This window comes from Anolis carolinensis, chromosome 1, assembly GCF_035594765.1.
Source record: "Anolis carolinensis isolate JA03-04 chromosome 1, rAnoCar3.1.pri, whole genome shotgun sequence".
Taxonomy (NCBI): domain Eukaryota; kingdom Metazoa; phylum Chordata; class Lepidosauria; order Squamata; family Dactyloidae; genus Anolis; species Anolis carolinensis.
The window spans coordinates 286,527,446-286,545,431 of record NC_085841.1 but is presented as its reverse complement, the minus strand read 5'-3'; the positions used below and the strand labels follow the sequence as shown (position 1 = coordinate 286,545,431).

The 17,986-nt window shown below is 36.3% G+C and overlaps 1 protein-coding gene across 8 annotated transcripts in view; it reads left to right on the top strand.

Annotated features, from left to right (window-relative positions):
* ano5 (anoctamin 5) overlaps positions 1-17,986 on the top strand; it is a 75,401-nt gene that overhangs the window by 22,702 nt on the left and 34,713 nt on the right. For 2 of the 8 annotated variants that reach the window (XM_062967783.1, XM_062967784.1), the window contains exons 2-6: positions 1,421-1,491; positions 4,487-4,552; positions 5,958-6,005; positions 11,120-11,164; positions 13,459-13,572. In XM_062967783.1, the coding sequence (XP_062823853.1) occupies positions 1,421-1,491; positions 4,487-4,552; positions 5,958-6,005; positions 11,120-11,164; positions 13,459-13,572 (344 nt within the window). The remainder of the gene's footprint in view (positions 1-1,420; positions 1,492-4,486; positions 4,553-5,957; positions 6,006-11,119; positions 11,165-13,458; positions 13,573-17,986) is intronic. The other 6 variants (XM_062967786.1, XM_062967787.1, XM_062967785.1 and 3 more) reach the window with 5 other exon arrangements.

Sequence of the window (17,986 nt, the reverse complement as noted above, 5' to 3'; positions counted from 1 at the left end):
GTATGCAATTACATTGAAGTGCCTAAATGCCCAGAATATAAAATGTTTGCTTGTAGACTTTTATGTATAATGTTCCCTCACTTTTGGCAGGGGTTAAGTTCCAGGACCACCCGCAATAAGTGATAATCCACAAAGTAGGGACACTACATTTATTTTAATATTTATATTTTAGTAGTTATACACTATTTTAAGTCTTTATCAACCAATCTTGTGTTGATAAATTGCCTCCTTTTCCTCCTGTTGCCACTTGGGCTCCTTTTCTGTCCCTTCAGCTTCTCCTTCCTCCCTTCCTTAGGCTGTAAATTGTAATTTTTGTGATTTTTAATATTCTTTTAGAGTTTATTGTGAAACAGTGAATCCGTGAAAAGTGAATCGCGAAGTAGTGAGGGAACACTGTATTCTCATTTAGCTAATCTGAGGAGTACTAAGAAAGTATTATCCATTGGATCCTTACTATCCAAAAAAATGGTTGCATTTTCAGGATATGCTCCTAGGTAGAGCAGAGTAATTTTCCCCCAGAGAATTAGGAACAATGTTTAGGCACAGTGTTAGACCTAGTACTCTACATGCAGATTTGCAACCTTGCACTGGCATCTGAGGCTGGGAAAGATTTTAATCCCAGTAGTGCTACCACATATTGCCTTACATCATGGATATTTACTGAACTAAGGATCTGACTCTGTATGAGAAAGCTTCCATCATGTGAGATATTCTTGTTCTCCCTTTGTTGTGCTTGATGCACATTGTCTTTTCTAATGCACTTCCGCACGTTTACAAAATGCTTCTTGTGGATTTTCATTCCTGGCTGATTAGAATGTAGTTGCTAAAATTTGTAAACAACAGAGCCCACATTCGAGCAAAACTGTTCTGCTAATAACATTAATATTGCCATGCAATTTTTGAGGGTGAAGTGAACCAAGGTAGGTGTATACTAGGAGCAGGCTTTCTTTGTGGTGATACTTCAGTTGAAAAATGTTCCCAGAAGAACTTTTTGACACATTCTTTGTGACTGTTCCTGTAACTGGTCACAAACTTTTAACTCTTCCAAGCCATTTAATGTTCTGAGTTTACAGTTGAATTTTAATCCACTCTTTTATCTGTCATTATTTGAGTGGTGTTATAAAATCTGTTTTGTGCATATTGTACTATTATTATTATCTTCATCTGCCCTGATAATTACTGCATATTATGGACTATAGAAATATTATTTAAAAATCTGGGCAAAAGAAAAAAAGATGTCTTGTGACACCTTAAAGGCAACATTTTTAATTTCATGGACTGAGTCCACAACAAAAAATGTTATATCTTTAAAGTGCCATAAGATTGCTTTTATTTGGTTTTGAATGAATAAAAGGGTTTTTTTTCCAAAAGGAATAACATTTGCTGGAGATTAACATAGCTTTTTTCCTGTACTGTTCAGGAGAAGAAACCAATGGACCTTTATTTGAAAATATATCAAGCACAGATTCAGAACTTCCTGGAAACTCTGAGGTAAGGGCTTACTGTGCATATAATTTATTTTCAAAAATGTGGCTTTAAAACTAACCGAAATTGAAATAACACCGCATATCAATTTTTAGAAATTAGATTGTGTATTATCAAAAAAACTTCAGTTGTATAAGTTTTTGAAAATAGTTTCAGCATAAGAAAACCCTGTTGAAATATCAGTTTTTAAATAAATGTAGTACCCTTTCTTGCATTAATGGCGATGAGACAAAACAAACAATGACTTTCTCACTCTATGAGTAAAATAATGTTTTGTGTTTTGCAAAAGTAGGACAGGCGATGAATTATGACCATCGGCTCTAGGTAGTTGCTTTTTCCCCTGTTAATTTTTTTTTGTATTTTAGTCTTTTGTAGTGTAGTTATTTGTAAGTGTAGATTTATTATGTAGCTTGTTTTTGTGTACTTTCTCCATATATGGTTTTATATTATTAATTTTTTATTGTTTAGTAAAATATTATTTCATAATAGCTGAAAGTTGATTCTCCTGTACTATCATTGATATTTACAGAGCTCTCTTAAATTGGGTTGGTGAATGTAAACAATGAATTAGATCTCTGACCTCATCAACAACCCTGTTGACTCATGCCATCCAATGTTGACCTGTGCCAGCTTTTGTTTTTGTGTTTGTTTTTTTAAAAATAAACACATAAAAATACTCTTCTCATTCATAAGAAGGGAAATGTTCCTATGTCAACCTGGCATAAGTGAAGACCTTTTATTGGGCTCTCTCCTGGGGAATAGTATAGCTTTGGAACATTCAAAGCTGATTCTGATCTGCCAATGGAGTGCCCTTTTAGGGAATGGGGATCTCAGTGTTATCACTGATGGCAGAATTGCTACAGTACTTTTCCACCTGTTCACGCACAAGTGGTAGGTTCTTGCTTGGCAGAGCATACCCAAATCTATACTAGTGACAGTCCTCGTGGAGATAGCCAACTTGGGTGATATCTAAACCCACTTTGGTCATCAACATTTGGGAAAGCAGTTGATGACTCTTGTGGTCTCTTTCATTTCTATGATTCTGGGTTTGCTGTACAGCCTTTATTAAATTGAATTTTAAGCTATAAAAAATGTCTCTGAAGACATTACAGTGTATTAATTGAGTTAAGTTACTTTATATTAAAATAAGCTCCATGTAATGGCAGTGTGAATCTGCACACAGTTATATGATTTTAAAAGTGGAGTGAAAATTACTTGGAAAGATTTCAGGATATAGTATCATGTTCTCTGGATAATGTCTTTGTGCAAGTTTAACTGCATACCCAGATGTGGAGTTTTAAATCACATATAAGCAAGTGAATTATGGGAAGGCCTGGGTTTTTCAGCATTAATTAAAATGTTTCTCAGGCACACTGCCTTATATGTATTTCTCAGTATGGCCTTTTCAATAAGAGTACAGGAGCTTAAAATAACAGCAGTACTTTCCATTACCTCAAAGCAGAAGTAGTTTTTATGTGCAACAATCACTGTTTATGAGTAGAAAAGCATGGAAAGAACTCTGGATAAAGAAATTCTCAAATCAATTATAGAATTCTCAAAGAAAACCAGAAGACAGGAGAAGTGTGTTACTGAACATTGGCCTTCTGCAAAAGACAGGAATGGAACTTGGGAAACAGTACACCCTTAATTCAGTGCCTAGCTGGGTACATATCAAATGAAATTCATGCATGAAGGTCTTAGTCTAGTAAGCAATACATACACAGAAGCCTGGTTATATGTGTGAATCACCTTCTTAGCTTTGGATAAAAAAAATGTCATCTATTCAATGTCATCTTTGTAGTCCCATGTGATGAGATAATACATCCATTGTTTATTCAAATTCCCATCATATTTTTCATCTCTTTTTATTGGATTTGCTTAAAACGATAGAACATAAGTTTTGCTTCCTTTTCTGTTCAGATTTAATTATGTTAAAATTATAGTTCCTGTAAGGTACTTTTTGCTGATCAGTCAAGTTCAGGCACAGTGATTGAATTGAAAATGGGGCTACTTTATTTAATTCTAAGCCTGTTTAATCTTTGAGTAGTTTGCAACCTAATGTGAGAGCAACTGAGGCAGGTGGTCTCACCTGGATTTCTTCCCTGATCCCCAAAGAGACCCTAAAGCAGTGGTTCTCAACCTTGGATCCCCAGATGTTTTTGGCCTACAACTCCCAGAAATCCCAGCAAGTTACCAGCTGTTAGGATTTCTAGGAATTTGAGGCCAAAAACATCTGGGGACCCCAGTTTGAGAACCACTGCCCTAAAGACTGGGTTGCTCCCCAAATGACCTACAACTAGATAGCCAATCCATGAATCCCACTGCCAAGTTGTATGACTTAAAGTGAAGGTCCAAACCTCAGGCCAGCCTCAAGGGAAGTCTCCTTCTTCAATCCCCTAGTTGCATGATGTAAGAGCATATCCAGAACCCATAAGGGTGCCATAAATATTCACTGAATTTCCTAATGTCCCTACCAGTGCCTACCAGTCATGGTCAATGTAGCAATGTTGTGGAGATTATGGGATGAAGATATGTAAAAATGCCCTCTAATTTTAAACATCATATACCTTTACCCCAGTAGAAATGCATGCTGAACGCAGTACTCCTCTGAAATTGGCTTGTAAACTTCTCTTATCTTTAGAAACATGGTTGATTTTTTTCAAAAGAAGACCAAGGTTGCAACTACAGTAGCCGAAATATTCCAGAATGCTCTGCTTCACTACAAACACAGGATAGGAACACCCCAAGACCCTTTTGGAGTCCAGCTGAGCCAACAGGTCACTCAGGCTTCCAAAGGTTTGCCAGCCAAAAGCAGTTCCCTAGCAGAGCCTTGTTAGCCATATTACTTCTGGTGAGGTCAGAAGGCACTGCCAGCTTTAACATGTGAATACTGGAATCCAGTCTGATTCATCTGTTCACATATCAAAAACACCAGGTTCACTCCTGAAATCTCCAGAGTAGCTTATGGTAACTTGTGATTCTCCTTGTTACGGGTTAACAGCTAGAAGCAGCGCTTCGGCTGTTGAATTGGCCACATGTTGTGGGAACAGCTAGCAGCGGGTTTGAGGTGAGTTTGTTTTATTTCACCTATGTAAACAAGGCCATGAATATGCAGATCTATTTTGTTCTTCATGTATTGGATTCTGTCCAGAGTACAGCAGATTCTGTTTTTGTTAAAGGTATATAGATCAGATAATGTTTCATCTCTGAAGGTTTAAGTAAGTAGCAAACCAACATTAGAGATCTTACTGAGTTCTCTGATGTGTAATCAGAAAGTCAAAATGTGTTTTTTACTTCAAGTTTTTTTTAGTGAACTTTGGTAATGGTAAAAAGGCAAACATATTTATAATGACACTAAATAAAAATGTAAATATTTTCAATTTCAATTGATTTTTAATTCCATTATATTGAGAACAATTATTCATGATAATTATTTGATAAGCCATTACCCAAAGGCACATTTCAAGAATTATTCATGATATAAGTAGCATGTTTTGCCAAGTTCTGCTACACTGCCGTACATTCACCTCACACCATATATTCTTTGCATGTTATTGTCTGTTCTTCTGTAATCTCTTAATTCTATTGAACATCTTTGCCTTTTATTTAAGTAAAAGGCAATCCTTTTTTGAATGTTTATATTTAAACTTCTTGACAACCAGTAGCTATAACTTTAGTTTAACTTATACACCAAGAACTTTATTGGGGTTTTCTGGTCGGTGTTGTAGCTCTAATTGTGCACCCCAGTGTAAGTTAAATGAAATTAATGTATCTAATTTATGCATCTTAGTTCACATGATGCAAATATATGAAAGAGACAACAAGCATGTGTCTTTATATTTCTTCATGTGACACCATTGTACGCCCCAGGGATGCCAGTCAGAACCATGTTTTGTGATGTTTCACTACCATAGGCCACCCCATCCTACGTATCTGTCTTCCAGTATATTAAATGTTGGATCATTTTCCATACCGAATATAACTTTTCCTGGGACACACACCAGATTTAGTTAATGGAATGTACTTCCAAGTTTTCCAGACCATGAAACCTTCAGAAAGCTTATAGTAACAAAGTTAAAAAATATATTATCACAGTTTGTGAGAAGCTATCTCTACTCAACTCTTGAAGAAAATATATGTTATCCTACTTGTTGCTATTTTTAATGGCTGTGAAACTGAAAATTGATTAGATAGCAGCCTTTGAAATTTTACTCATAAAAATTTGAACATTTCCACATCATAATTATCCAGAACATAATTGTAGAAATTCTCTGTCCTTTTCAAAGAAAAAAAAAGTCAGTTGGCTTCACTGATCCTTTGTTTCTTTACAAATTAAACCAGAAATTTTTTACCACAGCTGAAAATAAAACACACAAAACTTCATGGTTGCTGCTGATTGGGGTTTTTAAGCATCCTCTTGCTTTTGCATCAACACTAACAGCATTGTATCTTTCCCATGGTGCTACTGGCAGGGCCTAAGTACCACAGAGACTACATTACTCATCTCTGACCTTCAAGGGGTAAGCAGCAAAAGTGGCAGTGGTTATGCATCCTTGCATGAATGGTGGTGTCTCTTACTGTATGACAAAGGGCAGATAAGAAAATGTGTTTTCCAGTTTTCTTAAGATATTTCTTAAGGGATTTAATGGAGTTCAGTACATAGATGGAAGAATAGGCCTACTGAATCAATGGAACATATATATTGCTTTACCAGTTTTCATTGGTTCAGTGAGTATGCTGTAGGCTAAGGAACAAATCGATGTAAATTTTTGAGTTGCCATTTCAACTAACAGGCATTTGGTATACTGTATGACTCTTGTATCTGCAAAAGATATGTTCTCAGACTTCGTGTTGAATTCACAGATCAAAGCAAAATCTATTTAAATGAAGGACTTTGAGCCCGGGTATACCATACTAGATGTTGAAAGACCTAGAAACTGCCAAGAGAAGACATTTTTGTCAGATGTAGACAAATGAAACCATGGATACTAGTCCCGCAGATACTGGGGTCATACTGTACTTTAAAATAAGAAATGACCCTGTAAATAAGGATTCTTTTCTTAAATATTTTCTTAAATGTTGCCTAAACATTAATTCTGTAAAGTGTTCCATTAACTAATGTTGCATAGGAACTATTAAATGGACAATTGTAAATACAACAATACATAATGTTAAAAATCTTTATAAATTTCCTTGTAATGAAAACTGGAAAGCATTTCTTCCGTTGTTGGATTTGGTATGGAGTGACTTTTTATTTTGTGTTTGGGTCTATTCTGTGGTCTCTAGCAAATTTGTTTTGTTCATTTTGACATCATTCTTATCTTTAGTTCACTGACAGTCTGCATGCCACTCCTTGATATATGAATGGTTAATAGACCTCTCTTTGTATGTTGCACAGGAAGAACAAGCCTAAATGTTGGGTGAGGGGTATTTTTAATGGCATAATTTGAAAACAGAATGTAAAGAAAAGTGATACATCTTACTTTTTAAAAAGTTGTCATGAATGTGCAGTTAGTTAAAACAGAATAAAACTTATCCCACTTAGATTCTCTTCCACACTCATGTAAATGACTTCAGATGGATTCTAAAACTGTTCTTCATTCAGTTTGCAACCCACTTTATCCCCAAGGAATTTAGTGGAGTTCTGCAACAGTAGCTGCAGATATGAAATGATGAAAGGTAACAAGAAACCTCTTAGATTTGTATTGGGTGTTGATTTAACTAATATACTTTTCTGTTTTCAGGAATATTTCTATTTCATTATGTATCTCACACTCTTGATAAAATAACAGCAAAACTTTGAGAATGTTACAAATATAATTAGAAAGGAAAGTCTAAGTAGGCCCTTGAGGACTATATAGTGAACTTAACGTGAAAATGCAGTGTTGCACTTTCTGCATGAATCAGTATATTATATGGTGTTATGCATGCTTTCATTAAGGTTGTATGCTTGCTGGATCTAGATGGAAAATAATTATACCACTCCTTTGTTTCACAACAACAACAGCAAAGCAAAATTGTTTAGAATGTGCTGACATTTATATATTTTGGGTATATTTTCCATGTGGCATCTGTATGTGCTGGGTAGAGGTTCCAGAATACACACAAACACACTATACTTGGGATGGAAGCATGTCATGGAATAGCACTGGAACACCTACTACTAGGAGGGAATCCCTTTTGGTGCATGAAGTGATACTGTAGATATCAAGTTTGTGGATAAGGGAGTCTTACTATATTTAACATTAGAGATATCACTAACAAAATATCTTTGTAATAGTGGTGGATGGGAAAAAAATGTTATTATGTTTCAAGGACCATTGGGAGACCAGTTTATACCATAGGCATCCTTCTTACTCTTCTATGTAAATGAAGAGGGACTTGTGGAGTGCAATGAGTAATTTTTTTATAGTGACAAGGTCATTGTAAAACCCTCCTTGGTCTTGGAAGTTGGTGAAGTGCTAAGTAGTCCTTATTGTTTGACAACCATACAGAAAGTTAGAGAATGGGGAAAATATTGAAGCAGGAACAAGATGATCCTATATTTTCTTTGATGTGATTCTTATCACCATCTGTTTAAATGCACTTCTTTACAGACAGCAATTGTATTTTTAATTATATGCTAAATATATTTCAGCTGACTGAAGTTTTTTTTAAAAAAATTAAAATATCCCTTTACATAAAATAAAGAGGAGTTTTGCAAATGCCATACATAGGAATACATAATGAAAAATTTGTTCATATTGAATCCGCTGCAGGAGGAGTGGCAGTAAAATAGAGAGTGGATTTGCTGCCCTTATGGGGAGGACCTACCAGGTACCCCTGGTTTCTAAGTCACTTGATCTTTCAGTTGAGCAATCTTTAGTGTATTACTTAGTACAGACACCCATTGCCTTAAACTCCCTGGTGGTAACAGTGTAACAATTATAGGCAGGGAAAATGGAGGCATAGAAATACATTCTAGCAACAGTAGTAGTATATTAGGCACAACGTTTGGAACTGGTGTTATACAAGGTAATACTACAGTGTTATCCATTTATCTTACTGAATTTTGATAAAATAGTTAGCATATTCTGATTCAACCCAAGAATATTAGTTTTATTCACTTTCACAAAAAGTTCGCAATTTGAATATTTAGCAAATCTCTTATTTATACCAAGGAGGGTTTTTTACCATAAGGTTTTTTTAAGGCTGAAAAAATGTTTATATCTGCTTTCATTTCTATGCAGTTAGGATTTTAGAAACTGACTAGGATGGGTTTTAATGATGTGTGGTGTTGTTTTTAAGGTTTGTGTGTGGTTTTATATTGCATTGTAATATTTTAATGTTTGAAAAAAATGTTTATATTGACATGTTTATTGATGCCTTTGTATGGTTTGTAAATATATTGTTAGCTTCTTTGAGTTTCATTATTGAGAGGAATAAAGAATATAAATGAATAATATAAAAATAACAATTACAATAATGTGGAAGAAGCAATCTGAGGGCACATCTACACTGACCACTTATCATGAAGGGTCCCGGGATCAGCTCTGTGGTGGTCAGACACCACATAGAACAGGTCCAGGACAATACATGGCAATGCTGCCTTTGACCTGTATTAGCCAAAGTTGTGGAATATTCAGAATTGTAGCCAAATTTGGAGCAACCAGTAACTTTGGTCCCATGTAAACAGCTGTGCCAGTTTTGAGATGGAACTGGTGGCTGCTGCTTACATTGTCATCCAATGTTCCCCAGACTTGGGCAGACCAGCAACATGGGATAGCACCCAGTGTCCTCCCATTCTCCTTGTTGTGGTGGTCTCCAGGTGTGACATGGGTCCTGCTGGTCAGTTGTCACTTTCAGAGATGTCAGAGTGATCTTCCCCTTCCTCACTGCTGGCAATGGCTAATCTGAAGGTGATGGCCTACTGAAGACCAGTGTAACATGGAGAATGAGAGGTGATAGTAAGAGGGGCCATCTGGGTTCCACATATTTAGGTAGTTGAGACTCCACCTTATCTCTGCGGAAGTCAAGGAACCAGCTGGGTAAACCATCCTGGGGTCATCCAGCATTTACCACGCTGGATTAGCCCTGGTCTAATGAGTTGGTTTAGATCTGCCCTGAGTCACCAAAGCATAACCAGAGATCCATGCCCTCTGCTCTGAAGGTGAGGGATGTGGAAACAGTATGTCTAGTTGTCCAGAATACTCAAAATATTGTACCGCTGAATATTGAGCAAATTGCTGTTTATTTCTATGACAAAAAAATGAGAGACAAAGAATTGTTCAAGGTACCAAGATTTCATTGTCAGGCCTTATGTTCATACTCAGAAGGCTTTAAGTGAAATTTACAAACAAAACAGAAGTTGAAAGTCTCAAAACTTTGAATTTTGCAAGATGGTTTTGCACATTTATAAAATGGTGAACCATACAAAACCCTGATCATAACTTCATGCTTAAATTAACATTTTGTTATATCTTATTTTGTAAATTTGTATGTTTCTGAGTCTGGCATTGCAAAATGTAACTGATATTTCCAACACTTTGTGTTGCTTGATCAGGTACGCTTCCCTGAACCTAGACTGTTCCCTGTAGCATTTTGAATGGTGCTGTGGTATCAATACCTATGGAACATTATTTCCCTTTTGTGGAAATTTTTGTTTGTATAGAATTTATTTCTTACAGACTCAATAAATATATGAAAAATCTAGTCTCCTTATTTATCTGTTAACACAATTTGGCAGCAGAAGCAATAGACAGAATTTGTTTTTCTTTGCCATGTTATTGGTGGCTAACCCCCCTGTTTATTTTGGAATTAGGGAATCCATTAGCTCCTTCTCGGAATGAGGTGCTGAAACCTTGTAAACAGCCTACCTAACAGTTAGGAGGTAGTTGACTTGCTTTTTTGCACTGAATATATAAATAAGGAGAATCTTGAACCTTGTTTTAGGCACCCTTTGAGGTAACTAAATTTTAAAATGAAATGTGAGACTCCTATCTTTTCTTAGCCCTGCAAGTTAGAGGGCACATTTAGTTTGCACACAGCACATTACTAGAAACCTGAGAGGTAGGCATGAAGTAAAGAAATCTCCCCTCTTGCAAATATCCCTTTCTCCCTAAAGATGTTCCAAAATGGATAGCAGAAACTGCCTATATAGTTCAGATTTTTTTCTTTATGGCCACATGGATAGGTAAGACAAATATTTGTACTATGAGTGATCATAGATATTCACATTCTTTCCTACATTTTATACAGCCCTCTAAGTGGAGACACTATTTGTGACTTAGCATGCCTTCTGAAACTTCTAGGAAGTAACTTCCATGATTGCATGGTTCTGTCAGGATGATACACTGTGCTCACAGGAATTGAACCCCAAATGAGCAAGACTATGCTTATCCATGAATGTCTCTTGGATTCGTTTTCTGTGAGCATGCTATGGAAATAGCAAAGACAGATACCACAGACAAAATTTTGAATGCCTGAATCAGATCTGAAGTGTATATCCTTCTTCCATACATATCTGTCTAAAATTGTTTGCCACATTGCCATCAGATCCAGTAAAACATATTTTTGACCCCATATTTTGTACAATTCCAGAGTTAGGATTTTTGGATAGTGTACTCATGTGTTAACTCCCTGTTGGTTGTTCCAGAAAACTGGAAGGAGATTCAAATTGTTCCTGAAGCAACGTCTCAGGGTAAAGAATTGTTAAATGATACAGCTTACAGCTTGGATGTCTACAGTTTATAACATGCTTCACTATGTGATGTCTCTGATTAATTGGGAACAAGATTCAAAATCTGATAAACATCCCTGTAGTTTCCTTTTTTCTTTATACTTTTGTGGTAGTTTCCAAACAAAAACAGAATTTTAAGCAGGAGAATTTAAAGCACAATCCAGTAGAATTTCTGATTTTCATTCTGCCTCTTTAAAAGAAAACTATTATTATTATTATTATTATTATTATTATTATTATTATTATTATTATTATTATTATTATTATTTATATCCCTCTGTGTCAACCTTTATATAATTTAATGATATAATTTAAGAACAACAGAAAGATTTCTAAATTAGGTATATCTAATGAACATTTAAAATACAACTTGATCCACTTATCATCCCCCAAAAATTCTTCAGCTAATAGAAGAAACTATAAACATCTCTTTCACACTGCAGGACTTATGATGGAAATAAATAACTACTTTGAAAACTTTGAAAGCTGAATAAGATAACAAAATTATCTAGGACAACATAAATTAAATAGCAAAAATCTGGTCACTTTTGCTTCTGCTGCTACAGATCACATTAAGTCACAGGAGTTCAGATTGGCAAAAACCATTGGGTTTGCCAAGCAATTATTTAGAGTAGAACTAGTTATCTGTGGAAGTATCCACGGTTTGATTTATTCCCATCCAACAAAATATATGTCCTTTAGGCATAGGAGCCCCCTGTGGCACAGTCGTGGTTTGAATCCGGGGAGCAAAGTAAGCTCTTGCTGTTAACCCCAGCTTCTGCCAACCTAGCCATTTGAAAAAATGCAAATGTGAGTAGATCGATTGGTATCGTTCTGGCGGGAAGATAACAACGCTCCATTCAGCCATGCCAGTCATATGACCTTGGAGGTGTCTACGGACAACGCTGGCTCTTTGGCTTAGAAACGGAGATGAGCACCAACCCCTAGAGTCGGACATGTGTCAGGGAAAAACCTTTAACCAGGCATTTTCTAAGTCTTCAAGTGTGACTGCTTTATGTTCTTTATTTGAGAAGTTGAGGTAAAAGTCATTGGATGGTGACTGCTGCTGAGCATTGGTTGGAACGGCCAAGATAACACGACTGTCTTTGTACTAACTGATTTGCTATTTGTTATTTAGTAGAAGATTTGCATCATTTTCTTCAGTAAATACATTTAATTGTTAAGTTACTTTTGGTTTACCTTTGTATACACTGCCTTTCCATTAAAAAATGTCCAATGCAGTGAGCAAAATCAAAATAATCAACTTAGATAATGAATCCACTGGCACTATAAACAGTCTAAAATCAGTTTAAAAGATGAAAGGATGATATTTAGCTAAAACATAAACAATCCTTGTTAAAATGGCTATAGAGGAGAGATTGCCTTACAAATTATCTTGGACAAAGAAGTGAACTGGGATTGGTCATAGATAGGGAATGTTCCCAGTTTTCCCAAGTCATCTTGCAAAATTTGAGAGAAAACACTGAGCAAGCTTAGGAGAACTGAGCCAACTATGAAAATATGAATCTGGGAAATAGCTGGGGGGACTCATCCCAAATCTGATTAAAATTGTATACCTTACAAAAACTGTTCCCATTTGTGTTCTCACACAATGTCAGCTAGATTTCGCTGCTAGGAATCTGTTGCTTTCATAACCTAAATATAAAAATTTATTTTATGTGCCTCTGCTGTGCTTCCTGCTTTCATGTATTGCAACGGTGTCATTTTTAGGACCAAATATTGTTGTTGTATGATGTAACATTAGATTAGGACTAAAATATTTTCCCTCACAATGTTTGCAGCTGCTTCTAAAATATAATTTCAAGCAAAAGCTAAATGTTGTTTTAAAATAGCATATGGGGAGTGGGAAGTTGTTTTTGACATGTTAATATATGTTTTTTAAAAATATATCTGAAGTATAGTGTATTGACAGATACAGATCCATCCAGCTTCAGGGGCTATTATTTCATAAAGCATTTGTATATCAAGAATGATGTATTATTGGGGTGTCTATGTTGAGTGCAGATGCGTGAGGGCTTCAGTCCTGTGACTGACACTGTAAATAAGGGAAAGAGTGGGGAGAAAGGAAAACATACATTTGAAAAAATAAAATACACGAAACAATTCACAGTTCTTATCCCACTTTAGTATGGCTCAAACTAGAGGACTTAATTTGGGGAACAAACTGAAGGGTAAACAGTTTCCTACCATGTTCATAAATAGCAGATGTTAAAGTGTGCATTTTTTTCCTACAGATTGACAAGCGGCATCAAAGCAAAGACTCCATTTTCTTCAGAGATGGTGTCCGACGAATAGACTTTATACTGGCTTATGTGGATGATCCAAAAATAGAAGGAGAAAAGAAAGTGGTAAGTTTCTTTCATGACAATTTCTAGTGGAGCAGTATAGGAAATAGCAGATCAGAAGTGGGACCAAATTTTATTCTAGTTGTTCCCTGAAAACACAGAGCATAAGGGGATGGGTCTCCCCATCTTCTCCCCATGCCGTCATAGTGATCTCCCTATACAGAAAGCAACATAGCATTATTTGCCCATGCTTCTTTGTGTATGGAGATCATTCCCTTTTAATTTTGGAGGAAAGTAGCCTTTCCTGTAATGATGGGAGAGAAATTCCCACTCTTGTCCATGAAAAATTATTATTCATAAGAGAGGGCATTTATCTCACAGCATTACAGAAAGACTTCTTTACTCAAGTGGTTGGAATTTTCACTCTTATTTTTATGAATTATTGGAGGTCAGAACAGGGATTCCTCTAAAGAAGGGCTTCCCTCTGTTAGAAGCAGTTTGTCTGCAGTGCTGGGAAATGAAATCACTGGCTGGAGATTAAAGCACATATTTTTCTCAAAACATTTATAAAAGCTAATGTTTCAGAGAGATTGGGAATGTCATCTTTTCTTTACACTGATCAATTGTACAGTTCTGCAAAACTGAGGACCATAAAAACTTGATTTTTTTAATTTATTTCTTGGTAACATGGCAAACCAAGATCTTTCTTTTATGACAGATGAGCCCATTCTCAAAATGGCCCAGTGTAGCCATTTTGGAGCATCAAGCAAGCAAGATGCTCCAATCTTAAGGCTCTCTATTGAGAGAGCCATAGACCAACAATAAATGTAGAAGCATAAAGCATTACATTTTTCAAAAACATATTAAGAAATCTGTGTCCAATGCACTGGCTGACTTTATTCAACCACAGAGCAGTATGGTAAGAATAAGTGAATCTATCAGACAACTTTGAAGACTTGGATTTTGAAGACCCCTTCCACTGCAACTTATTCAAAAACGTCAAGACCCATCCGGTTTGGGAAGGGAATCCCATGGCCACCCTCCAGTTTCACTTTTATCTTACTGGTATCAACAGCGACTGAAACATTGAAGTTGCCATCTTGTTCAAAAAGGGATACTTGTTCCTCCTCTTTGCACACTCCATCTTTCCTGGAGTGGCACATAAGTTGAACCAAGGGTTGAAGTGAAACACCAGGTTCTCACATCCCTTGCCCAGATTCACTTCAAACCTTTGTATCCTAGCAAGATCTTGCCTCCCACATAAACAATGTCTTCAGGACAAACTTTCAAATGAGTAGCCAGCATTCCATAGTCCACAATGCAGACTCACAAAATGTCAGCTAGTAAGGAGCTTTAAAAAAAAAAGGCTGATTTTATAGAAACACAGTGTTCTAAATCCCCAAATGACCTCAGATTTGTTCCATCACAACTTGTTTTAACATTTTTATGTTGTCATATATGACTAAGATTTCTTTAAGGAGTAAATAGTAAACAGTAAGAAAGGGATTGAAGTATTATGAAACAATTTAATTTGTTGGTATGAAACAAAAATCCACTACATCAAAAGCACTAAAAGAAACCATATTGGAAATCAATATCCACACTTAATGAAAAATTAGCACCGAAAAATACATTAAAAACATCTACAGTATTGGAAAAGATTTTTCATTGTGGGCTGTTATCAAAGAGCTAGACTTCTTTCCCCAGGTGAGAGTAAATCCTCCTTTGTCTGGCACTAGGAGAAGGGTAGGGGCATAGATTAGAACTTACTGTGGTAGGCCAGAGATTTCCTAATTCTGATGTAGACATGTACTGTTTTTGAAATGTTGTAAGCTAATATTTGATAATGATTAAATATTAATAAATTTCAATTCCTGACTAAATGGAATCCTGTCATATATTATCAGTTGTCTGCTAATGTCATTTATGTTTCTGCATCCAGGAAGTTATAGGATTTAAAGTTAAAATGTGTTGACTGTTCAGCAATAATGATTTCATAACCAAAGAAAAATAGCTGTATTATTTTTTTCCTGTTGGTGGTACCAGTTCTTTGATTGCAAGTCTGACCAAGAGGGAGGAGGGAACTGTTCTCCCCACCTTCTTCCTGATCAGTTCTGTCAGAATGGGACACTTGTGAAAACCAGGAGATCACATGGAGCTCTATAGCCATCTGAGAGCACTGGCTGTGGTGACACGGGCACAGTCCACTTCCTTTTCCCTGGATTGCTGAGCACAGGGAAAGGGGAATGCCTGCAGTGCTCTGTGTAGACAGCAGATTGCACCAAATCTGGTTGCCTACACTGTCCCAATGTCGCAGGATTGCCTGGAGTTTCAAGCAGACTCCTGAAACTCCACCCCTCAATTTTTCCTAACATAGAATTAAACCAGATTAACCTAGTTTGTGCCATGATACTTACTAGGAGTGCAGGAATGTCCTGGGAGCAGCTAGGGGGCAGCCAGGGGTCAACTCGGGGTGAGTCCAGGTTATAGTGCCTGTAAAGGCAATCCTCTAATCATTATAAATTAGTTCAGAAGATTAACCCTGAGAATTGTATTTCAGAGGTGATGCAAGTAGGGCTGTAGCCGGGGGCGGGGGGGCGGGATTAGAGGTTTAAACCCCCCCCCATTTTTCGGGTTAAAAAAAAAACCTGGTTTACTCATGAATTTTAACTGATTAACCTAATCTCATGAGTGTCCACTGAAGTTTATCTGTCTTTAGTATCCATTAAAGTTTATCAATGGAACCTAATTTATATAAAAATGTGTTATGGAACTATTCTTCATGAGTTGCTAAAACTGTTTCAACCCCCCCCCCCCCCCCAAAAAAAAAATCTGGCTATGGACCTGGATGCAAGGGATCACTAATAAACAATTAACAGCAACATTCCTCTTGACACTTTGAAGGATCATTTTCAGGTAGCCACTTGAAAATGTGATATGAATCTATGTAGCACAAGCATGTGACATGTTAGGAAATAAGGTTTTATATCAAAAATTATTTTGCAAATCTGCCATAGCACAAAGAATATTATCGTGGCCTCTTAAAAGTTAAAACCTTCATTGTGTTAAGAACATTCATAAGTTAAAATTCTTCTGATCAGATGTGGTTTAAAAGGTAGCCTACTTAGTCTTGGAGTGAACAGGTTTGCCCTTAAAGAAACATGTTGAACTTTATTCCACCAACATAAAAATTGAAATCTTTATGAACTTTGTCTCTAGATTAGCATTAATATAACTGATTGATTGATAAAGGAGAGACACTCAGATTTCCCTGGCTAATTAGATTTATTGGTCGTAAAAATACTTTTTATGGATATGTAACAACGTAAGCACCCACATATCAAGCACAAAAGAATAAACAAGAGGAACTGTTGCTGCTTTTGAGTTTCAGGGACAGGGTAGGACTGTTGATTGTTTTCTTTTGATTGTTTTGGATGAAAACATCCCAACTTCACCAGAAGTGACTTGATTAGAACCTGCATGTTTCTCTCATCCATTTTTTGGTAGTTGGCAAACCAAGCTTTGCCTTAAGGCCTCTAAAACTAGCAGTTTAACTTGTGTGTATCCATATTTCTCAGGCATTTTTTATTTGAAAAGTACAGTATTTCACTACATTATCGCCACATATTTTATGCCATTTTTTTTTCAAAAAGGGGAGTGTGATCTTTAAGTGAGCCAGTTTTTTAAAGTGAAAATAAAAAGAGGGCTGGAGGATCTTGAGTGACTGTTCCATGCAACCAGTCCCAGACTTTGACTCCCCCCTGGACTTGCCTCCTAGGTTTTCTTCTCTCTTCTACCCTCCCATTCACTACTGGGAAACCTGCCCACCCTGCAACATTTAAGTGATAAAAGGGGGAGGGGAACAATTTTGGGGGCTGAAAAAGCAGGGTGCAACAATTGTGTGGTGGCAACAATTATGTCGTGAATGTGATATTTGGGTGGTTTGATAGGCTGTAAAATGGCCATAAATTCCCTATTTACAACAAATGACTTTCATTTCAATATAATGTATTGCTGTTTGAGCAGCTGACTGTGAATTACCTGGATTTCTTTGTCCAGAAGAGCATAAGCATAATACAGTAATAATACATGCATCTCCTAAGTTCATCATCTGGCAAGATCATCCCTCCAGTTGTTGTCTTGCAAATGTCAGCAACCTTAGCTAGCATATTCAGCGGTCCGGACTAGGTGCAATTCAACAACCTAAGAGGGCTGCACTTTCCCACTCTTGACATATCAGAAACAAGAATGTTAACCTTCACGTTTTATTGTTGTTTAACAAATGGCCTTTGCCATAGGATGTTGTCCCATTTTGCATCTGGTTTGATATTCACAAATACTATAGTGAAGAAATATTGTGCAAATAAAGAATCATTTTATTCAATGCATATTCATAAGCATATATTGTTCCATCACACTTCATAGTTCTTACTCTAACAGAATTGTAGTAATAGTATTCATGTAAAAGTAAATAAAT